The 25,332-nt window shown below is 42.4% G+C and overlaps 1 protein-coding gene across 4 annotated transcripts in view; it reads right to left on the bottom strand.

Annotated features, from left to right (window-relative positions):
• Positions 1-22,221: 22,221 nt before the first annotated feature.
• Positions 22,222-25,332, bottom strand: part of ebf1a (EBF transcription factor 1a) — a 55,519-nt gene continuing 52,408 nt past the window's right edge. For 2 of the 4 annotated variants that reach the window (XM_063490493.1, XM_063490501.1), the window contains one exon: positions 22,222-24,648. Coding sequence is in view for 2 of the 4 variants with exons in the window: in XM_063490501.1 (XP_063346571.1) it covers positions 24,614-24,648 (35 nt within the window). In the remaining 2 variants the exon portion in view is untranslated. The remainder of the gene's footprint in view (positions 24,649-25,332) is intronic. The other 2 variants (XM_063490485.1, XM_063490509.1) reach the window with 1 other exon arrangement.

Here is a 25,332-nt window from a genome sequence, read left to right as displayed (position 1 = left end):
GTGAGGTAAGACAGAGCTGAAATGTTGGCGCTCTGCACATCAACTCTTCCAGGTCCAATACGTCATTTGAAAGCCACAGTACCTGTAGTGCTCGCAGTAAATCTCCTGCACAGCGTCAGTCCAGCGGAGCTACGCGAATCAGCGAGATAGGAGGCCAAGTCATAATTGAAGGAGCTTGACACACGTGAAACGAGGAGTGTTTGGGATGAAGGACAATATCAAACGAGCCTTATCAATTCATAAGCCGGGGGAGCAGTGTTTACATTCCCTCTCGGTTGGTGAAGCACTGGGTGGATGTTTCAAATAGGTCAAGGTTACAGCGAAAACAAAAGTTAGTCGATTAGCAGTCGAGGTGCAACATTCCTAATTTGTATGCTAATCTGGCGGATCATCATATCATGTAGGTACTGCCTGCGATTCTACATCTGCACGCACTCATTTAATTATCCAAACACAATTCACAAAAGTCATTGGAAACAAACCAAACCAAAATAAAATAATTTGCATATATTTAAAAGAGCAGATAAACTCCCTTGGGGTTGGTTAATATTTCAGAGGCATAATAATAATATGCAAAATCATTCACATTTCATCCAGCACCAAAACAAAGTGGCTTTGTCGATGTAATTAGGGTGTTTTAGAGTTGAATCACCCTGGCAAATGACCATGTTTTTCTCTCTGGGAGACCAGTGTGTGAATGTATCTAAGCCCCCCCCCCTTCCCAAATATATGTGTTTGTGTGAGAGTGTGCGTTTGCACGTTGTATTGTCAACGCTCCTCTGTGCGCACGCAGTCTTAGAAAAGGATTGATTAAAGAGAGAGTGTCTGTCTCAGAGCAGTTAATGAGGTTTAGTCCCATGAGCTGCGAGGTTTGGTGTGTGTTTGAGTGCACGCACACGTGTGTTTGCGTGTGCACATGTAGACCTAGTGGAAGACGTTGTTAATTGGCTAAGACTTACTTTCAGCAGGGGGATAGTCAAGGGCACAGTGCCTCCACATTTGTGGAGTGCCATTTGTAGAACACAACGATACATTTTCTTTCTATATTCGCTTTTTTTTCTTTTTCTTTTTTTTGAGGGAGTGATGAGTCAGGAGCATGAAAAATATGATTACAATGAAACCTGGAATTTTTTATGCTTGTATTTCATTTAAATTTCCAGATTAAAAAAATCACTTTAAAAAAAGTAAAGAAAAGAAACTGACAGAAAAAATGATATTTGCTGTTTGATCTGAAGAAGGAAGAAGGAAATTCATTTACTTTACTCTCTGGGGACATGCAGAAGAAGAAGAAAAAGAAGAGGAGAAGAAGAAGGAGAAGAATAAAAGGAAGAAAAAAGAAGCAGAAGAGGACGAAAAAGAAGAAGGAAGAGGCGAATAAAAAATAAATAAAAAAATATAAAAAAGAAAAAAACAGACATGGAGAGAGGTAAAGGAAGAGAGATATTCCACAAAGCACAAGATGGATACAATCTCACCTGCTCTGGTCTCCACGCAGACCTGTCCGTCTACATGTATATACAGACCTGTATGTTCTTTTGCAGTGCAACACACAGCTCGTCTCAAACAGCAGGAAGCATCTATGCTTTCATGTGGAGCACAGCCCAAAGTAGAGCAAGATCACAATGTGTGTGCATTTGTGTGTATATGTGTGTGCGCATGCATGCATGCATGCACGCATGTGTGTGTGTGTGTGTGTGTGTGTGTGTGTGAAATCCAGGCTTTTCCCCCCTTGGGACCTACACAAACACGCTTCCCATCTTCCCTTTGAGTTCCACATTCAAAGGTTCCACTCGTTCAACTGTCAATCATTCTCTCAGCCAATCAAGGCCCTTCATTCTCAGTCTGTTTATAGATCAAGGGTGGTTTAAGCGTATGTATGTGATGTGACTGGAATTTTTACCATGACTAATACTAATACTGTAAATATTCATTTTTTTTCTGCACATCACCCGTGGTGTCAATCAAAATCAACGCTATTGTGCCTATACTGTGAGGGCACTGAAAGTCTACAACAATGTTTATGACTGCAAGGTCCTGGACCAGGTGCTGGTGCTAGAGTTAGTTTCGAAAATGCATAATGGGATCTGGACCAAAGAAGGAAAAGATCCTAAAGTTGGATAAATGTAAGAAAAGAAGTTCACTGATAGGTTTAGAAAGAAACAGACATTTCTTTTAAAAGTGTGTGTGCATATGCGTGTATTTGTGTTATCAAAAGAGATTCAGCATCGTATAGAAGCATAAAATACTGTGTTATAGGGTTATCGCAACCCAGATATGTCACACCTAATTAAGTGGCTAAGAGTACAGGAGAAAAAAGGGGTGAAAAAAACGTACAAATTGCTGTGAAATGTACATTTAGAATAGATCTGTAAGTGTGAGTAGACTGCATCACACAGCATCTGCTCCTCATGCTATAAGAAACTGAGAAGAAAAGAGGATGAGAAAAGCAAACAGACGGAGCATCAGGTGACAGCAGGCGTTATCAGACCTCACCTCTGATTACTGTCTATTATGAGGCAACAATAGTTTCCTGTGGGGCATGCTAACGACCTGAGTGTATCAGCAACGTGGGAAATTAACCCCGAGTCTGCTTTATGTCAGGAGGGAAACGGACAAAAGCAGAGTGTGAGAACAAAGAGTCATTCCCATACCTGTTATTTATTGACAGGCAGCTGCCATATGTCCACCTTTACCTACACTGTGTGTGAATGAATGGCGGTTAGGATTGAGATTAAGCCGCCAACAGAGGGCAGCAGAGGGCTTCAGAGCCAACGTATCCCTCAGAGGCCAGGCCAAAGAAGCTGCTTCATGGTGAATCAGACTGTTTAGATCTGCATGCCACCTCCAGAATGTCCACTAAACAGTCATTTTACATGAAATGCAAATGATTTAGTTAGTATTTGCATGTAAAGCAACGATAAAACCACCTCAGAGCTGCCACGGTGAGATACTTGTTTGTTTTTGTCAACTTTTTATTTTTTTCCCCAGCTGAAATAAGGTGGGAGTGAGGTTTGAACTGCGGGGCACTGGTAATGGCGGAGCGAGTGTTCTACAGCACGTCTCAGCGAGAAACTAGCTCGATCTATTCACACTACATGCAGAGCCGTGGCCTCCAGGCTTGAGTTCCTGCTTCGGTAATGACTCTGTTCCCCTGTGGAATGTAGAACATTGTCTTTCCTCAAATGAGGGAAGCACACAATCTCTTTGCACACATGCGCACACACAAACACGCACACAAGCATGGGCTTCAATATGCATGAAACACAAGCTTGTAAACATATACAGGCAAAACAGTGCACACTTGCATGTAAGTACACATAAATACGCATACTTGCACCCACACATGCCCCCCACCCCCACCCGCATATCTCCCTGCTTCCAGAAACATTGATTGGACCTCTTCTCTCAGGTTTGCTTGTCTCTTCCATGGTCAATCAGCGGGTTTATACACCACATTGTGTGGCAGCCTGTATTGCTCTTTCTCCCTCTTCGTTACCGATCAGAGAAAATCCCACTCTAAGCAGGCGCAATGCACATTCATACAATTTTAATGACTCTTAAATTAACCATCATATTTTTTTGCTCCACTCCTTCACTGACTAAATCGCTTAATATGCATCAACGCTGGCCTCACTTGTGGGCTCGGCGTGACATTTTTATAATTCCTTAGCACAGGCATTGTGTTTATTTATGAGTGTGTAGGCTTTTTTGGCTGATAAATGGCACAATTAAACAGTGCTCAGACACTCGAGCAGGCGTTTCAGGCTGCTGACAGATTTTTAGTGTCCTCTTCTTTGGCTAACGATGAAAGTAAATAATGTCTTAACGAGGTTGCTGGAGCAGTTGTTTGAGGATTCATTTTATCTTTTACATTCGCTTTGAGCAGGAGTGGTTGAACACAACACAAAAGCAAGGTTCACAGCCTAGATTTTACGCTTTGAACATGATTTAGTAGCTTGTTAACAAATTCCTTTACAATTATTACCAAGGTTACAAATGGGAATTGAAATCATTTTTGGATTTTTTTAGGACTGTTTTTGGAGTAAGCAGACTGATTACATTATTCATGCCGTCTTCCAGTGACTATAGACCCAACTACTATTTTTGCTGTATTTTTCGGCTTTAAATATCACTTTTTATTTGCATAAATGATAGGAAAGCAGGGTCAAATAAGACATACAACAGCAATGTTAAGCTGCAGTACGCCAGGCGCCATGGAACTTGAATCTTCCGACTTCCTGTATGCATTATTCAAGGGCTTCTATTGGCTGCTGTGGGTTTAGTGATGAAAGCAGCCTGACGCAATAGTCGGCAACAGTGTTTTACAGTATTGTTTTACAAACTATTGTAAGGCAGGGTTAGAACAAGGGAGAATATTAGCCAGGCCCTGGGAGGAGGGAAGCTTTATGAGCCCTCTGAGGCTGGCTGGGGAGCGCCTGGGCTCCTGTGCAGTTAAGCAGTAGGCTACAGCTCTACAAGCTGCCCCTACATTTACAGAATGCCCTTGGACGGAGGATGTGTGCGAGAGGAAAAAAGTGTGGGGCATGCATGCTCATGGGCTAATGAGTGCATGTGTTAATGCCTGTGTGTGTTTGTGTGCACATGTGAATGTGCACGGACGAGATGTTGTTGGGTTGAGTCAGTCTCCAGAGGGAAAGAGAAGGACAAATGCTCCTTAAAAATAGCCCCTGGGCAGCTGGTGTACACAGTCTATCAGCAGTCCGTCCCTGGGGCCAAGGAGGGAGGGAGGGGGAGATGGAGAGAGAGAGAGTGAGAAAAAGAGAGAGAGATGGGATAGATGTAAGAGAGAGAGAAGAAATGTGGAAAAATAGGGTTGAATATGAGTGGAATGCAAAAAGAGAAAGAAATATTTTTTTTATTATATATATAAAATGGTAAAAAATAAACTCTCTACTCAAAAAGGGAAGAAGATAGTAACCCCCCCCCCCCCAAAAAAAAAACAAAAAACAAAAACAAGAAGTAAAAGTCAAGAAGAAAGAGGAAACACACTGATAGTCAGCAGAAAAGAGAAGGTAAAAGATGAAGAGTGGCTCCCAGTCTCAGTTGTGAATGCTCTAGAGGTCACAGTGGAGGGATAGGGTTTTAGAGAGAGCAGATTTGTCCCCAGACGTCTTTAGTTACTAATATACCAGAGTGTGGTGCGCTAAATCGCTCCCAGTCGGCAGGAATAGAGATCTTTGAGACCCACCGAGACCCTTTATGGAAATAACTCTACCCCATTTGCTCTCAATAACTCGCCGTAGCAGTGTACGTGTGCACGCCGGTAGGGGTGGGTGGTGTGTATTTGAATCGAAGGTGCTCATTGAGCATTTGCGTGCGTAATTTTAATGGACATGCACATAATGGATAGATGGTTTTTACAACTGTTCAATCTACTGGGAGCAACAAAGTCATCAAGCCATTAGATATTTATGGCATTGGAATGGATTCTTTTGGCTGCACTGTGTGTGTTTTTTTGTGATCGCAGATATGGCATTAGTGCATACCAGAAAAATTAGATTTAATCCCAGCAATAAGAAAAAGATTCTCAGAAGGAATTTTTGGGAGAATATAGTTTGCAGCATGTAACTGGAAGGGTTCGTGGGTGTATTTTTAACTTTAAATGAGAAATAAAGAGCTGGAAGTCATTCTATAGATGCCTGAAGGATCTCACACTCTCACAGTATCATCAACACACCAATTAGAGCCACAGACTGGGAAAGGATCAATGCGATTCCGAGTGTGTGTGTGTGTGGGTGGGTGGATGGTGTGTGTGTGTGTGCACAGATAGATGTGTTTCGTTAGTTCCTTCACTGAGCTAATTGAGCTGTTTCTCCTCAACAGTTGGGAGCTCTTAGGCTGCGGACAGATGCCCTTGGGCACAAGGTGTGTGTGTCTGTATGGGTTTGTGTGGATCTGTGTATTTGCCACAGTGAGCATGTGTTCCATCCTGCCATAGTGATTGCAAAAGTTTGTTGCTGCATGCCAAAATGAAAACTTGTGTGTGATATGTGTGTGTGTGTGTGTGGCATGCAGGCTGTTGGTCTGTCAGTGGCGTATTTAGCGGTCTCCAGGCGTCATTAGTACTCTGACTGTCACATCGGCCAGTCTTAGTTGAGCTCTTTATAAACCTTTGTTTGGAATACTCCGGCCACATGTGCGCCACTGCGACTGATGGGCCCTGAGCGGGTGCTGATGGAGGGTGCGTGTGTGTGTGCGTGGAAGCGGGGTGGTGATGGAGCAAAGCCGTCCTGACAGAGATGTTACCCAGCAGTGGGATCCTGTGGCCCCCGCCCCCCTCTTTGTACACATATACACACAGGAATTCTCACACACACTACCATCACCTACTCAAAAAATCTGGCTTCCAATGCCACCATTAGGGTCATGTTTAACTTGAAAGATAAGGATATACGTTGTTTATTCCAGGAAAAGGACAGTTGACCATTCCTCACATACAGGAAATACAGCTAAAATGCAATCTGCACCAGACAGCAATATTCAGGTTATGCCACAGCAGTGCCGGAAAAGTAATTTTATTTATATATAATGGGCAAATTAATTTGGTATTTTTTCTTTGTTTTTCTGAATATAGACATTTCAAGTTGCAGTACACTTTTAAATGCACTTTTACATATCTTCATAAAAGCATTACATTGAGGCTAACAATCTATTTGAAAATGTTAAAATTTACAAGTTAAAAGCCTCGGCGGGTCTCTGTTCATCAGCTTCTGCAGGTGGTGCCAGATCCAGCAATTTGAACAACTTTCTGAAACAGACGAGCCCACATCCGTTCTCACGTTACGGAGCAATTGACAGGGTATGAGGAGGCATGAAAGTAAAAGCAAGCATAGTATTTCTCTCTCATTCTTATTTTTTACAACTTACTTTTTTTGTGTGTGTGTGTGTCTGCAACTTCGTAAATTGCAGACACGGAGAAAGAGACTTCTTCACATCACCCATAACGAGCCGCACAAAGTCCCATCTTTGAATGTGGCTGCACGAAATAGGTACATTTTTGGCTCTGAGTGTTGTTGGAAAATACATTATAGTACGTCTGAATTAGTTTCAAGCAAACCACATTGTTATTGTTGGCATTATTTTATATTTTTCTTTTCCTTTTCCATGAAAATACTTTAATCTGTCTCTCAATACTTTCCATCACAACTTCTCTGCTTTGCCTATGGTTTTCAAAGCAAATTTCTTTCTTTCTAAGAGTTAAGATATTAATTTTTACTGTCATACAGCTGACTAATATATTTTCTTATAAAGCAAACATGGCCACTGTAGCGTTTGCACGAGTTGTCTAAAATGGAGTTAAACAGTGCATTTGTTGAAGACTATTTTCAGCTTTGGATAAGGCATCTTTGATCTTTTGTGTTGAGGTGACTTCTTCTTTGACATATTTGGATATGGATAGAGGTTCTTATGCAGAAAAATCACCTTTCATTTGTGCCAAGCAGATCCTCTGTTACTGTGACCAAAAATCTTTGACCTTTATTCATAAAGGTCTGTTCTTAGCCTGGATTCTTCATCTCATGTTCTTTTTCAGACAGTAAAAGTTTTCTCCTGGCTTTTGTGCTATGTAAAATAAATTAGTGTAATCTCTGTCTGACTGTAGCCACCTTCACAGTTGCAAAAGTTATCTCCTGTGGCTCCTGTGATGACATGCAGGCTCCTTGGGCTTGAATTCTGTGTAGCTTTTTTTCCCATCATTTGATTGTGTATGCCAACTGCATACACACATGTAATAAAATAAATTTAAAAAATCAGCAGAATTAAATCAAACAAATGTCTGTATTCGTCACAATAAAGAAAAAATGCCACCCAGTCCAACAGTGTGGCTCATTATTGTTTTATTGATCATTTTTGTTTGCGTGGGACAGCAGAATAAACAGTGTTGATTACACAGACCAATACTGTTACTACAGTTCATTGCAATGTGGAATTCAGTAGTGTATCACTTCAGTGTGAAAAGGACTTTAATGAGTGCTTTATTTTTAATACTCAACTGCATTTTGCTGCAACCACTTCTGCACTTTTATGAGCATGCTTTGAAAATGCAGGACTTTAAATTGTGAAGAGCAGAGCATTAAACTGTAGTGCTGCGAGCAATTAAAGGATCTGCCTTCTTGCGATAAAAATGTACGAGACATGTAAGCAGCCGTGGAATCAACAAGTAGCCGATGTTATTTCCACGGAAACTTCTCTGCCGCATAGCTGGTGCTAGTCGTCTCTCCTCACTGCGGCAGCTGCCTGTGATGGTTATCTCTCATTCATTTTTAAACAAACACAAACGCGCACACACGCGCACGCGCCCACACCCAATGCACGTTTGCGCACCCGCGTTTGCACGGTTGCACACGTTCGCGCACACGAACGCGATTGTTCTTTTTCTCCCTCTTTCTTTTTTCGAGAACACAACTTCCAGCTTAACTTCCAGCAGAAGTGCGCCACTCCCTAGTCCTTCAGCACAAGTCATCACTTTGAGCTGCTCGGGAATACAGTCTAACTTTCTAGTACAAGACTAGTCGTTGAGTTTTTCTCCAGGGAGCGCTGCTATATACCTTATACTCACTTTACAGGACTTCCATATCAGTGGAAGGCATCTCTCTGTGAAAGAACTGAGGTAGGAGTTGGGATAAAGCTATTTGATGTTTTGTAGCAAACGTATCTGAGGTAATGGATACTGTGTGAAAGGGTACGGCTGCGTGAGTGAAGTGACAAAGTTAGTTTGGGCCTTACAGATTTTTTTAAAATCCCCCTGGATCGCTCAAACTGCCCCCTTGTACACTCACCGCTCTACTGATTGTGTGTGTTTATGTGTCAGATGATCGGTACCTGGGCTAACAGAGAGGAGTCCCTCCGGTCCTTCTGTGGAGCTTCTCGGGTCTGGTCAGTTAACCTCCATCTCTCTCTTTGATCGCTACGGCTCAGACGACCCTCAGGGAAAACATAGCACACTCAAACCTGGATCAGACTTGTGTTAGCAGAGACGCACACACACACACACACATATCCACAGCAGACAAATGGATTGACAGAAGAAAAACTTGTGCATATGCCAATGCATACACCCCCCCCTCAACCAAACACACACACATACACTTTGCTGCACAGTCAGACCAAGGGGTAATGCTATACAGCCAGTGTCAGTGAGAGCAGGGTACTTAAGGTGCTATTACACTCCCATTACCTCTACTCTCATGTGCAATCAGAGAGAGGTGATGGCCTGTATTCTGGCAACACACACCCTGTTTCTCCTTCTGACAGCTGTGTGGACAGAAGCCTGAGGCGCTGGGCTGCAGGATCCTAAGTAAGGTAAAGTGAGAAGATTTAATCTGATGGGTGGGTGTCGAATCTAGTAGGTAGAAGAGAAGGAACGCACCGGGTAGCAGCGGGGCTAAAGTGGATAAAGCTGATACTCCGGTTTGCAGATGATCATGACGGATATGCAGAGTTTCATGTGTTTGTGAGTCTCTTGTAATGAAAGGCATGAAAAGAAAACATCTTCAAACCCACCACCCCCACCCGCCCCCATTTTCTACCTGTTTTTTGTGCCCTCTCTCTCTATTTTTCTCACACACACACACACACACACACACACACACACACACACACACACACACACACACACACACACACACACACACACTCTCTCTCTCTCTCAGCTGGCCCCAGATAGTTTTGCTCTTCCCCCAACTCCTCTGGGACCTCTTCTCTGTGTCGTTAATCAGAGCTCCTCAGCTCAGCTTCTCTCTCTCTTTCCCTCTCCTTTTTTCTTTCTTTCCAACCAACACACACACTTGTTCGTGCACAGAGACACACACACATACACGCAGCCTTACAGTCTATCCCCCCACCCCTTCCCCCGTGCATCCTCAGCCCCATCCATCATAAAACAGCAGTGGGAAGGTGGGGTTGTGTGTAAGTGCAAGTGTGTGAAAGTATGCGCTTAAGGTTGTGCGTGCGTGTGTGTTGGCTCATACATGTGCACACTATAGGCACACATCTCAGCAAAAATGAATTGAGACTTTACAAGAAGAAAAGCAATTAGGCCAGGGCTTTGCCCTATCATTCACTGGCTAATGTATCAGAAGCTGAGTGAATATTATTAACGGACGGGGAGGGTTAGGCTGTGTGGGTTTTACAGCCAGAAGGTAGGACAAGAAAAGACTAATGATTGTGATGAAGTAACCCTGAGTTGAAGGGTTTTAATCACTCGCAGGCTTTGTGGCTTCACAGTTGACATGCTCTTTATGATAACTGCACGGCTCCCAGCTTCCAGTCTCTGCCATCCACCAAACGCTAGTGGGAAAGAATCAAATGAGCCATTATCGAACACGGGCAAGGCATGGATGAGTACAATGAAACAAGATTACTCATTCATCAGGACGTGTGACTGAGAGCCGTTGAGATGAGGGAGCATAGAGAAAACAATTCATGAGTTGGAAAAATGGCAAAAAGAAAAAAGTACCACGAACAGAGGACAAAGAGACAAATGATGGGGAGAAGAGGAGGAAGAGGGCACAGGAGACAAAAAGTGCATGTGAAGAGAGAGGGGTGAGTGAGGTGGAGCACTGATGGACAGAGTCAAGAAGGAGCAGGAAGAGGAGTGAGAGGAGGTGAAGGAGCAGCGTTGGGTCAATGATGCATAGAAGCAAACCATTTGCACCTCAGCAGCAACTGAGCAGAGTGCTCTTGACTTCTCTCCGTGTGTGTGTGACATGGGTCAGGGGAAACTGGGTTCAGATCTAGGATAGGTCATACTGTAATGGTGCCTTTTTTAACAGCATTTCTGTTTCACATCTCCACCAACGCTCTTAAATGTCATGCATTTTAAAAAGCCGGGTCTCCGCAGGTCACGCTGACATTGATGTGTGTGCTTTCTTCAAACAGGAACCTTCCTCTCTGTGATTTAAAGCAACATCTTGCGCTCTCTAGTTACGTTTGTTGACATCACTCAGCTCTTAACAGCAAATGTGATATGATAACTCAATCAGGCAAGTCGCTAAATATTGAGATAAGCCCATAGTGACCCTGAAGAAAAAATATGAGGCCAATCTGTTCCAGCCTGTTTCTGTGTTACAGTCACAATTACTGGAGATTACAGCCAAATCACTTCCACATGGACTCAATGAAAACTTTACAATCTCTCCCACAATACACGATGAGGTGACTTTGTTTGGACTTAAACCAATAGAGGAAAGCGGAGAAGGGCTGCAGGAAGTAAAGTGGAGAGAGCCTTAGAGCGCTGATGGGAGGGGTGGGGGGGATTTGAGGAATAGGTGGAGGATTTTTGCAAAGAGCTTATTTTTGAACCATCATGCAACCATCAGTTTCTCTCCCAAGAATTTCTGTTCCAAAATCTGTCAAATTGGAAACAAATGTTGCGGGTGAGACCGCACGAAGATAAAAAACATTCTTGTTGTTTCACAATCCACCACCAGAAAAAGAGCTGGCTCAGAGGATGAATAAAAGAATGAGCAAGCAAAGACAAAAAAAAAAAAAATCAAAATCAGCTTCAACATCACAGCAAGCAGAAGAGTGCTCCAAGACAGACCCTTTAAAAATATATTTGTATTTAAAAAGAAAACAGAGAGGCACAATGAGGGACTGCACAGAAATTACAGGGGGTCGGAAAAGTATCTTTTTGTACTTTGATGGAGACCAAGAGTCATAACTCTAAGGGACATATGGGATCGTCTTTTTTCTCATTCTAGATTTACTGTTTATTTTATCCTTGTCTTGGGAGAGTCTTCAAGAAGATACGCATTAAATGGCCCTTGTGTGTATTTAGCCATATGCCATGACTAATCATAATTGTAACAGACATTTTTCATTGCACTCCTAGAACAATATGAGATCCATGATGGTTCAGTATGGAGTGCTAATTGTTTCCAAATATGCAGTGCTCCATATGCTGCATGATAACCATTTTGATTATGTAGCACAAGGGAAGTAGCTGTCAACTAATTTTCAGCCAGTGATGACAAGCAGGATGCACTCAAATGCACGATTCTACAGACTAGGTTAGAATTTGCTATTTGTATGAAGTAAAAGCACATGGAAAGGGACATGGTTGATCATTTCATTTTCATTTTCATTTCATTTTCATCATTTTCATTTGGCAAGCAAAACCAGAATGAGCAAGCAGAGGCAAAAACCAGGAGACAAAACAGGGGCAAGTACATGGAAGGATTAGATGATCTCACAGAGGACATGGGGAAAAACTTATATACACGGAGAAGACAATTAGATTAAGATGAGGCAAGTACTCCTGGTACTAGAATAAGAGACAAGAATGAGTAACCAAATAAATATGAACAAAATATGCAAGGACAATACACAAAGCAAGCCTTAACTTAAGAATTCTGATGGGTTCTCAGAGAGCTTATGCCCTTTCCAATAGATACTTACCAGTTTTCAAATTTTTTTGCAGCACTGAGATCAACAAGTTTTTCTACTGCCTGCTTGAGTTTTTCTTTAAAAAACTTCACACATCCTTCTCCATCATGATTCCTTCCACCTTGTTGAGATTTCCAGTTCCAGATGGACAGAAGCATCCCCACAGCATAATACTCCCACCACCGTGTTCCACGGTGGGGATGGTGTTTTTGGGTTGTACGTCTCTACCTTCTTTTTCCGAACATAAGCAGCAACTCTGTGGCCAAAAAGCTGTAGTTTCATCTCATCTGACCAGAGGACACGATTCCAGTATCCATAATCATTCTCCAGGTTGTCCTTAGCATACTTCAGTCTGGCTTGAAAGTGTCTTTTCTGCAGAAGTTAAAATTTTTATTGGTGTGCAACCTCTCAGTGCATTGGTATGCACGCTTCTAGTAATTGCCTTCTTTGAGACAGTTCCCAGCTTGGCTAAGTCATTCACTAGTGCCTTGGCACTTGTTCTGGAGTCTTTAGATATATCTCTCACTAGCTTTTGTTCCACAGTCTTTGAAATCTTTCACTTCCTACCTCAGGTTTGTTCTGTACTGTGTGGCTTCTCACTCCAGTTCTTGACACTCGCTGCGTTAACTTTGCACATCCATCTCCTGCTTGGAGAGCATCAACAATTCTTTTTCTCAAGTCTAAACTGATTTCTTGCTTTCTCATGTTACAGCTCAAACTCTTGCTGGAATTTTTACACTGTGTGTAAATTGGAAGATAACCCTCAGTTTTAACTTGATTTTACAAGGTCTGAGCATTACAAAGTTAAAGCACATCACTGCTCGTAGTATGTTTAGGAGTGTGATGTTGAAATTCCCTTGCGCTGTTAAAAAAGCATTTGGAAAATTTTTTGACAGAAACTTTAAATTACATAAGGGGTCTAATAATTCTGTCCTTCTCTATACCTACGAAGAATTCATCCACCAACGGTTTAGTGTTTGATTTAGCTGTGTTAAGGCTAGGAACACCTAATTTAAGACATACGTGAAACGATTTTGGTGAAACATTGTGACAGTGACTTTTCCCGTGTGAAAAAGCCCATTTCCCCCCCAAAAATAATCTACAAGGTGTAATCAAGGGGATCAGTGATGTGTGACGAGATTTAACTGATAAAGGTACACTACCCAGACAGCAGAGTGATGTAATGCTGACATATAACTGCTGTGTGGGTAGTGGTAGCCGCTATGAGCAGAAATATGTGCTTACCAACTGAGAAGAGGTCGTTTCTTGTTTGCTTAGCAGTGCTCTATGTTCCAACTGTCTCTGGGTGACCCACACAGACAGTGACTCTAGCATTAATGTAGCGTTCTCAGCAGTAAGGCATCAGGGTAACGTCACTAACCACTGGTTGTTCGCTGTCTTAATGATCTGATATTAGGTAGCATGAACGTTGTTTCCTCGCTGAAAAGATGTAGCAACGATGTAGCTTACCGCTGCTTTAGCCACTTCCTTCTGCTCTCCAAGTGATGTTCGTAAGACACACGTGTATCTCGCCCAAACCGTGGTCTATTGTATGTTTTAAAATGTATCAAGCATTTCTATCTCCTGCTAAGTAGAATAAATAGTGAACAAATAAGGAAATATATACTTCGATATTTATATGCTAAAATTTAATACATAGGCTAACACAAACGCCTGCTCTATATTAAAAAATGATCTATCTAGTAGTTTTCACGTATTGCATATAACTCCTCTGCATGTAACCTTGTTCGAGTGTACTACTTCTCATTGTTATACTCTCCTAAACACCTGATGCATATGGATGCAGACCTTGTTAATCCTTCAATTATCTCTCGCTCATATTCCATGTTAGGATTGAGGGGCTAGCCTGGGGACCCTTGTTGGGATTCAAAGCCCAATCTGAAAAGGCTTTAAAGATGGTAGTTTTTGGCACTACGTTATCCAGCTACACTACTCATGCCCCAAACAATCTCCAAGCTACCCCATTGCATCCTGGGTAGGGTCAGAAAAGCGGAGGCAAGCAACCAGTGTTGCCAACTTAGCGACTTTGTCGCTATATTTAGCGAGTTTTCAGACCCCCTTAGCGACTTTTTTTCTAAAAAGCGACTAGCGACAAATCTGGCGACTTTTTCTGGTGTTATTGGAGACTTATTTATGACGACTATTTGACGTGAAAGCGCGTATCGCTCTTACTCTCAACAAGCAGCGGGTGCTGCCATGGGCACCTCGCCCGTTCCAAAGCGCTCACGGGTGGAGGATAGTCCTCCCCCAGCTGCTATCAGGGCAGGAGATGTTCACACCTATGCGTCCAAACTGCAAATGAATCACGCATGAGCGAAGCCGCTGTTCTTCTTTTACTCTTATGCTGTTTTGTGGATCACAAGGTTTAAAACTACTTATAAACACACACACACAAAGTAACTCCACCAGAGTGCCTATTTCGGGTCACTTTTTCCGGTCCAAGCCCGGGTAAAGGAGCAGGGTTGGAATTGTGACATTAAAAAAACAATAATTGCTAAAAGAAATTTAATTTGTAGTTCTAAATAAACTCTAAATGCATGTAGGACGTTTTTTACTCACTTTATGTCTCTTCCACGATGTTATTTCTCTCTCCAACAACGCAGGTTACAATTATATTAGCATGACCAATTATGCAAATTAGGTGATGACGTCATTTAGCGACTTCTAGCGACTTTTAGGACAGCCAATAGCGATTTTCCTTACTGAAGAGTTGGCAACACTGCAAGCAACGCAGTCTTGACTTCTTGCCAGCAAGCAAGCTACATTAGCACTACCGAATCTCTCTCTATGTGGGTCACACAAAGAGGTAGAACATAGGCAAAGCTAAATGACCTCTTCCCAGTGAACAAACACACGACTGGCTATGTAGTGACTACCTCAACCCACACAGTACATATACACAGCAAGTTGCTGCGCTGTGCTTTATTCTGTAACGCTGACATTATGGTGACGGAGGGTGCAGTCTGGGTAAGTAAAATCAATTTTTTATCTTAAAAAAACAAGTTTTAAATTTGGTCGTAGTACCTGATACCAGTGCTGTTTGTCCGTGTCTCAGGATAACTGTTTGTTTTAATATTTTAGTGGTAGCTGCATTTTTTTCTTTCTTTAAAAAAAAGTTATTATTTTAGAAAACTCTTTCCAACTTTACCAAAGACTGCAACTCCCTGTTTCAAACATTAGACAACTCCATTATTTATTTTGGTGTTTTAAAACCTTGCTCTTTAATCTTTGCTGTCTTTGCTGCAAGGAGAGAAAGTGGTGAAAATAAAAGCTAAGATAGCAAGCTATTTTGTTTTGCATCTAAACGGTCTGTTCATAATAGAGTTTGAGGGGTCATGCAAACTGAGCGATTTTTCCATAAGAAAGAGCAAAATGAAAGGGCACTGGGAGATGTTCCCAAAACACGGAAGAAACCAGAGACGACGAGTGAGTGTTAACCGATCTGAATGTAGCCTCAAGGTGCTAGCTAAATCTGGTAAGCAGCCTTCTTTCTACACATCCCCTGATTTTTGATCTTTTCATTTTCAAATTTGAGAAGCTTGGGAATTTATCAAAGTTTAAGCAGCTCTGTCAAAAAATACCAAATGATATATATATATTTTTTCCCAACCAATATGTAGAAGTATTCCACAAGACCTCTGAACACACATTAAAAATGGAAAAGCACCATTTTAACTTTTACGTATACCTGTTGTAATCATTGCAAATAATGTTGCTATACAATTTTGAGATATTAGAAATAGTTTAGCATTTTCTCTTACTTGAGAGGAGGATCCAAAAGAAAATTAAAAGTAGCAGCAACAGTGGTGGGCCTGGGCTTTTCATAAAGTGAAACATAAAGATCACCCCTCTCCTCACTCGAGTCGTTTTTGAATTGTCTCAAAGTCAGTGAAAGGAAGGGGGCAATTGTTGAAGTCATTTCTCGTTTTCCTCTTTTCCTCCATAACGTGATCTTGTTGAAATGTCCTCTTTGTCCACAGCAGCTCCTTGGTAAAACAATCCACGTTAAAGTCAGAACGTGTGGTCGTTAACTTAGCCTGGCATAGCAGCCTTGCTTTTATAGGTGGCAAAAGCTACTAATCCTTCAGTCCAATATTTACTTAGTCCAAGTTATGCTTTCCTGGACCCTAGCTATGCATCTCTCCTGCTCCCTGCTTATATATTCTTGGCCCTTGATGTATTCCTGGCTCAGGAAACAACTTTTAGTGCCCCGCAAGGGCTGAGTGAGAATTGACAGTGTGTGCCAGAGTGAGAGCGAGAGGTAGGGGGCCTGTTTTAGTTCCACTGTGTTTGTAAGGTCACTCAGAGTACATCTGTATGGAGTGGGAACTCACTCGCTTTCACTGTCACAACCACTCACAACAGCCATCTGTAATGCTGTTATGTGGAGCACTGTGTCCCTTTGTCCCTTAAACACGCGCACGCACACACATGCGGCACGCAATCGCGCAAGAGGGCACGCGTGTGTACGCAGGCACACATTCGAACCCGAGCTCGCACTCTGGCGAAGTAGCCTTTCACACGACAACAAATGAACCAGTGCAAACACACATTAACATAATGCTAAGCTGTAATTGCGAGAGCATGTGTTTCTAATGAATAAGTTGTTTTAGGGGTTTTATTCCGCTCAGGCTGTCAAACAATTCGGCCGTGTTTTGAAATATAATTGTGGGGACTGTAAGAGTTTCGAAACCAAACCAAAACATTGCCGCGATCCCGGTTTCTAATGTTTCTAATTTGTTAAAATATGCTGAGTGAATGACAAAAGTAGAAGTCGGACCTGCCAAGAAAAACATATCAGAGGCTGGGCCATGTGGAAATACAGAGACTCTTTTAGAAACATGATCAATGTAACCTTTGTTACAGGAAGGGGAGGGAGAGAGAGAGAGAGAAGACGTGCAGAGGAGTGTGGGAGGCGAGGAGACAACATACAGAAACAGTAGGTTCATGCTTGTGTACATGATTATTTATCACCATTGCCACAGTACTGTGCATATAGTTGGGACAAACTCAGAAATTCAAGTGGACAGTCTCGTTGTGCGTATGTGCCACATACTGATGCGAGCGCTTTGCTGTGGTGAACAGATGATTTTCCGTGTGGACAGGATATGTTAGAAGGTCGTTTTCACAATGCAGAGAGGAAGAAGAGAGAGGAATTTGAGTGTTTACAGATGGAAAGTATATCTTCTACTTCTCATTTATGCTTCTTCAGTTCCAGTCCGAGGAGGAGGAGGAGGGGGAAAGGATGTGTATCCCTCCCTCCTCATCCCACACTTCTTACCCAAAACTAACATACAGCCTGGAAGTGGGCTGAAGAGTGGATGTATAAGTGTGTGTGTTGGTAAAGTGGGGAGAGCAAATTTCATATGGCTGCAGAGCATCTTTTTTTCCCCTTTCCCCCCCCCCCCTGCTGCTCCCTGCTTCTCTTTCGCTCTCCTCTCCTCCTCACGTATCTGTTCCTCCGAAGAATAACATACAAACCCTCTGTGAAAGGATTCATGGTTTATTAAACCAGAGGTCCTTTTCCTGTTTCAACACTGAGAAGAAAAAATAAATACCACAGTTTGTTTTCTCTCCCTCTAGCTTAGTCCTCTATCTATCTCTCTATCTATTTTCATGCATTTTTTTCCCTTCTACCTTCCTGGTTGTGTCCATCAATCTTTAAACTTTGCTTTGAGAATATTTTACCCTGAACTTTCCGTGCTCCAGTGACGTGTCTACTTCTTGTTTCGAGTCTTTTTCATCTCCTGGGCACCAATCAGCCACACGGACCATTAAAGCGGAGTGTGTGACCGCTGAATGGGTCCCACTAGTTTACACCCCGTGTCTGCTCAGTCACTGTGGGTGTGTTACAATGAGGACAGACTAGGATAACTCAGGGTAATGTATTGTCCTGGCCGTGCACCCTGACAGTTCCCCCTGCCAGTGCCTGGTCATTCATTACTGCTAATTTGACATGTTTACGGACCCCCCTCCTAACATTACATACTTAAGGCAATCGACTGACCTTAAATGGAAACACCTACAGCCGTGCAGCGTGTCAATACCAGATGAGGATGTTTGTATCTGTGTGCTGGGTGTGTGTGTGTGCGTACCTGTGATGCAGCCAGTGCATCAATACTGAGTTAGCGGTCAATCTCAAGGAGCAGGTAAGTTATGTCTGCAGAGACAAGCTCCAGCATTACCTGAGTAAGTGTCCTTAATGCAGCTAAGAGGTGAACAATTCAGAATAATGCAGGAAGTTTGTGTGTGTGTGTGTTTAAGGTAGGAGGGAAGGGAGGGAGGTGTGTGTTTGAGTGTGTGTGAAGGGAAAGGTGAGAGATTAGACCTGTAAGAGGCCATATCTGTTGTGATTTCAATCACACTCTCTCTAATTTCCCCTCTCTGTTTGTGTTTTTTTACACATTCAGCACTTAAATACAGTGTTTTGTCATTAAACGGCCAATCTTGCGTTCGTCTCTCACTGATACACAACATTAATCACCAATTAGCTTGTCCTGTGACTGGCCACCTCTCTCATTAGAATATGATAGAATATAATGGTACTTAATGATGCTTAGGAAACATAATTAAATGAGTGAGCTGTAGAACATGTGGAAGAACCGCGGTGCATCAATCAAAGACGACCCTGTCAATCCAGCGCTCGCCGAATGTGTGTGCCTGGAAAAACAGAGGGGTGTGTGCGGCGTGCCGAAAGCGCTGGCCTCTATCATGACCTCATTAGGGAGAAATGAAGGGTGGACGTGTCCCCATCACAAGATACCATTGGTGCTTCAAAGTGTGAATGACATTAACGTGTGACTGTCTATGCGTGTGGGTGAATGTCAGCTGGTCTATCTATCTGACTGCACTGGAACAGATGAGGGGGGTGTACAAAAAAAAGGGCCATCTCTCTGAGGTATCTGTTTCTAGCTCTAATTAGCATGTGAATAAATGGAATAAATAATCTATATTATTTATGGATTTGCTTTTATCATTAATCAACATAACAAAAAGCTCGTCTAATGCGCTCGCTGTAGTCGCCACTGTACCGTCAGCTGAGGAGGGGAGGCTGGAGGGGGGAGAAAGAGGGAGAGGGAAAGCAGGAGGAGGAGGGTGGTAGTGGTGGTGGTGGTGGAGGGGCAAATAGCTTATCTTTTGTTTTGTTTTTTTTGCTTTTTGTTGTTTTGTTTTTTTTTCATTTTAGTAGAACAATAAAGATAAGTGTTCTACATGCTTGCTTAACACACACAGTTCGCCGGCCTCCTCCCCTCTTCCCTCTCTGTGTGCCGCCAGTGGTGAAATCCATCTCTCTATCTCTATCTCTCTAACATCCATTACATACCCCAGCCCCTCACCTCCCTACTCATTAGGCCAACGCACAGTAAATTAGCAGCAGCAATTACAGGGAATATAAAGCACGGGCTCTGCTGGGCTCCCTCTGACAGGTACCACACAGATCATAGACAGACACCCACAGTCATCGGGATAATTACTGTGGGAAACGACCACACACCCTCGCAAGCGGGCGCGCAAAACCCGACTGTGAGTACACACTCGTTCGAGGTGTGCTCAAATATGCTCCGTCTAACTGGCAGGCGTGTTCGTGCGCATGCGGGAAGGTGCGCACGCGCTTAGTAAGTAAGGCCGGGGATGGCTCTCGCTTCCCGTTGCCTCTCTGCGTCTTTCTATGATGTCCATTGTGACTATTTTCCAACACAGAATATTATTAATATTCATCCCTCCTCTCCTTGTGTTTTGCTCGCTGTCTAAGCCTTGCCTCCATTCTGAATATCCCCCTACACACACACTCACACACTCCCATCCTCTCTCCTTTCCATTTCTTTCCTTTCCTCTTCTTTATCCGAGATCCCCATGGGGACTCCTGTTTTTCTTTCAAATACATCTCTCCGCTCTTCCTCCCTTCATGTGTCCATGCAGGGAGGAGAATGAGAAAAAAGAAGGAGGTGGAGTAGGAGAGCGAGGAATGTGTGCATTAATATATTTCATTAGGGTACTAGTAGCACAGAAGCTCCTGAACAGCACCTCTCTTGATGTGCGAGGGCTCTGCCGGCTCTATCCAGTGGAGTAGTTCTCCAGGAATAGCGTCTTTAATGTTACGTCTCCAGAGGGCTGAGGTCTGCTGGCTCCACGCTGCCCTCGGCCTCCCACTCCTATTGTCCTCCTCCCACACTGACCAGTCTATCTGGGGCCTGAAAAGCAGCTGGAAATAAAGAGCAAAATGCGTTCACCTTTTGTCTATGCGTATTTATGATTTATGAGTGTGTGCGTGTTTCAGTGTGTGTAGGTGCGTATGTGTGCTGCACTGCAAGCTACATTTGGGGGAAGCCGAATCCCTCGGTGCAACGCGGCATTGGTGCTCGGCTTGCTAATCAAAAACATTAGGCTCCAGGACTCATTTTCCTCGGGACTAAGTGTGCAACCTCCATAATTCAATATCCCACCTCTTACTGCTAAATCATGCACGCCGCCACCCACTTTACTGTTTGTCAGCAAACTATCAACTCTGTTATTAGACTTAGTAGAGAGAGGAAAAAAAGACTGTGTGTTGTTATGAACCTTTAGGCAATTAGGGAGGCAAACACACACAAGCACACGCAGTGTTTACGAGCCCTTATTTCATCAGTACTTCCAGGTCGTCTTGCTCTCCCCCCTCACTGCCCCTTGGTGTTGCGGAAGCCTCCAGTTACCGAGGAGACCCTGGAATACTTTGAGGTCAGCAGAATCCTGGGATCCGCTGTTTTCACGAGCTAATCCAATCGCAGCCTTCTAAATTAGATATGCAAAAAATAAAAAAGAAATTAATTTTCTGCTGATGACCGGGTATGCAAATGATGACTCAATTATGGTGGGCTGGTGCCTTTGCAATTAATAACCTTGGAATCATCATTAACTAATACGTTTAGGAGGAAACTTGTCAGGCTAACCATGTTCACCATGCCATCAGTAATGCATTAATGAATTAGATTCATTAGAGAAAGGAGCCGAGCAGGGGGAAGGATGCAGGCCTGTTTCTGACCTGTGGAATAAGCCGTAGCCGTTCCTCCTCTATTCTTAGTCAGCTGCCTGTCAGCTAATTGAAGAAGGCATTTTTAGTCAAAAAAAAAAAAAAAAAAACCCCAGAGAAAACTGGTAACATAAAATAAATCAGGAATGAGGCATATTTCAAAATAAAAAGACACCTGACAAAGTCACAGACAAGAGGTAACTTTAATTCAACATTGTGAGAGTCCAAAAGTTATCTTACAGCTCAATTTTCATCAAAAACAATAACAATCTATACAGTAGATTTTTTTTCTTCCCTTATATCATAGAGCTGTTCAGTGTATTTGCAGTCAAAGACAAACAGAGGAAAAAATAGACACCAGCTATTTGGTTTGCATCTTCTTCTTTTTTTGTTGTTTGTTACCTAAATACAAAAACTTTGTCACCCATTACTGATATTCATATTTGGGATGGAACTTTTGCTTACAAAGATGCCATTGTATGACAACAGACCTCTGTAGTTCATTTGAAACAGATATGCTGCGGCCCCTCCCGCCCCGGCCCAGACCAGCACAGGCACACAAGTGCCTGAAAAACACTCGTCTGTCAGCAGGCGCCTCTGTTAAAACGGTCCTTTCTACCCACTTAACAAAACCAGGCTCTAGAAAAGAAAAAGCAGAGAGAGAAAAAGCCCTATTCTCTGTCCAGCAACAGCTTGAAGACACACGGCAGACATGAAAAAAAGAAAAAAAAAAGACTACAGAAATGTCTGATGGGCCAAGGAGCTCCCTTTTGTGGTTCATCATGTTCTTTTTAGTCTTGTTTAGCTTGAAATGAAGCTGTATTGTCCAAAGGCCAATACAGACAGCGAAGGACTGGGGGGGGGGGGTTGACTGTCGGATACTGGAGTCAGACCTACGACTCCGTGTAGAGATTAAAATTGTGCTGTGGCAGCGCTTGTCTTCACTGTGCGCCCCTCTGTACTACAATAAAAACAGCCATGTGTTGTCGTACTGTTGTGATCCTGTGGTTGATGAGAAACGTTACTATCATGCTGTCAAAATCATTAAAAAAAAAGCTACATAATTGCTACAAAAAGTGTTTCTGCGAACGTGCAGGAAGCACAGCTGAGAAAGGCCGCTCCGACTTGTCCTTCAAAGCGTGCCATTGCTGCAGTATTATAGTACATCGGGGTGTGTGTGTGTGTGATTGTTGAATTATGGCTCTTTGTATTCTAGTCTGGATTTACCACCAAACAGAGTGGGTTTGTGCTTTGTCCCCAAGTTCTCATGAATTCCTCTGTGGCAACAGACAATTGTGGTGAGGGTAGAAAAACTGTACACATGATTGAATGAAGAATGGGTTTGCATTGTTAAGGCATCTAGACTGCTGGTAAAGATTACAGTGACAGAAATAAAAGAAAGAGTATATAGATACAGTATGTAAGCAGGCATAAATAACATAGGGAAGAACAGAGGAGGAGGAGGAAGAGGAGGGAGGCGAAAAAGAGGAACACAAAGAAAGAAAAACAGAGCAATTTGTTTGTTCTCTTGGTTTTCCACACACAAAAAGAAAGAGTCACTCAAGAGAAGAACCCATGCATATTATCAGTTCAAGAACAGTATCAATCTGAAAGCCTCAGAGTTCAAACAAAAAGATATAGATTTACAGTATATATTAATGTGTGTTTATATTCTTAAAAAATCTACTTCAACGAAATACTCTGAATAGGATGCTACTTTTTTTTGCCGTACAATAAACATTTTCATAAGGAAAAAAAAAGATTTTTTTATTAACTTACAAATAATACAAAAATAGACAATGGCATGTTTTGAATCAACAAACAGAAGCATGGCATACTGATGCAAAACAACATACAAAAAACAAAAAGGAACAAAGATTAAAAAAAAAGTCACATTTAAATAGTGAGAGACAACAGCAAATAATGAAATGAAACACTGCAAAAAGTGTTCACTTACTGTATTAAACTTACACAACACAACTAAACGAGGGTGAGAGTCAATGTACAAATACAAGGGATAAATACATTATTTATAGGGTATTTTACAGGGATCCCCTTTTTGTATCCAAATCCATGTTTCTCATGTTTAGCAAATGAGATATTGACAAGACGCAGTAAATCTATCTTCTGTACTGAGAAGCTGCCTTAAGACATTTAATGTTTACATTTCAAACTAGAGCTATCGCAAAAAAAAGAGTAAAGAAGTGAAAAAAACCCAAAATCAACATTTTTTTTATATACAAAAATATATCACATATATCACGCATTTATTCTAATTTGATATTTGCTAGGCTCCTTCAGTTACAGTGCTGGCTGGACGCACACACATCCTCTGGCTTTTCAAGTCTTCGCTAAAAACCTCGTCAGTTTTGGCTAAATTCTCATCGTCACCTTGTCTTCACATGTCAAGCAGAAAAAGCATATTGCAAACAGCTCTATCCTCACAGTTTTATTAAAATTCAAACAAACCAACCAAAATGAGAGAGAGAGAGATTTTAAAAAAAGAAAAGAAAAGCAAGGCGTGATGTTTAAACAGCATAGGGCAGTTTTGCTAGACAATTTTTAAGATTTATTGGAAAATTAGCAGCAAAATCAATGGTTGATTTTCTATTTTTTTCTGTGTTGTTGAACTTTTTTTTCCCCCTTCTCCACTTGGCCACTGTGTCGTTCTGTGGTTTTAGAGAGGCGGAAACGCTAAGGAAAGCTCCTTCATTTGTGACAGAAGTTATTGTAAACTTCGTGGCCAAACCAACGCTTCACTGTTGTTTGTGCGAATTATGGATTGCAAGGCGGCGTGGGGGCCTCCAGTAATCAAACCCAAACCTTACAGGCATAAACACAAAGATAAATAAATGCTCTTTTCATGAGGTCAGTGTCACACTGTGGGCAAACTATCAGTCTCTATACACTCCATCCAACATGGTGTCAGAGAAGCTACACTATTTCAACCAAGAGGGAAATAACATCACAAAAGGTTCATATTGTCCCCTTTTTCCTTCTCTCCTATCGCCTTCAGATGAAATCCCAATGGAAAGGCCTGAGTTTAACAGAGTCCTGCGTCTTTATCTTGACTTCCTTCAGTTCAGCTCCGGAGCATAACAGAGACTCGCCAGACTCCGCTACTGTGTCTTTTTTTTTCCTCTCAACATTCCCAAATCTCCAGCTATCCCAGATCCTCTACATGGGTGGAACGATCATCCCGGGAATCGCTGCTTTGTGGGAAAAGAGGGGGAGGAAGAAGGAGTGAATGGGAGATTGAGGGGTAAAGAAAGAGAGAGAAAGGTCAGTCATGTGATTGCTGGGTTTCATCTGTCATCACAACAGTCACATAACAGCAATGTGCTCCAGCATCTGGCGAACAAAGACGACTCTCCCTCATTATCTCTTCATTCCGAGGCCCCCAGAATCAAAACATTTCCCTCCGCCGCTGCCGCTGACTTGGCCGTGCATCGACAACATTGTTCAGCTTCTCACAGGCCTCCTGAACAGCTTCATGCAAGAGCTGCCGCTGTTAATTGTTAACAGCTACATGGTGCAAGCCTATTATGTGCATTATGGAGAATGACTCAAACGAGAGGGGTGGGGAGAGAATGAACTGATGCGGAATGACAGAGGTGATGAAAATTAGGCTCAAACATGGAAATGAAATCCACGAGATATACTCACATCTTTACCTCCCTATAGCACCAACTCCTGCATAACTCCTCCCCACAAGCCACCTCCCCCCATCACTCCTTCCCTCTATCCTGTTTTTTTTTCTTACATAGAAGCCATCACAGATAGAAATTTTTCATATAACATATTGGCTCCTTATTGATTTCCTCCACTCTTCAATCCACCAATTCCCAGGTTATTTCCTAAGTGTCTCCCGCTTGTTGGGATTAACAGAATGGTGT

The sequence above is a fragment of the Pelmatolapia mariae genome, linkage group LG2, assembly GCF_036321145.2.
Source record: "Pelmatolapia mariae isolate MD_Pm_ZW linkage group LG2, Pm_UMD_F_2, whole genome shotgun sequence".
In the NCBI taxonomy this organism is placed as follows: domain Eukaryota; kingdom Metazoa; phylum Chordata; class Actinopteri; order Cichliformes; family Cichlidae; genus Pelmatolapia; species Pelmatolapia mariae.
Note: the sequence above shows the minus strand (reverse complement) of the source record. Positions and strands in the feature narration are given on the sequence as shown.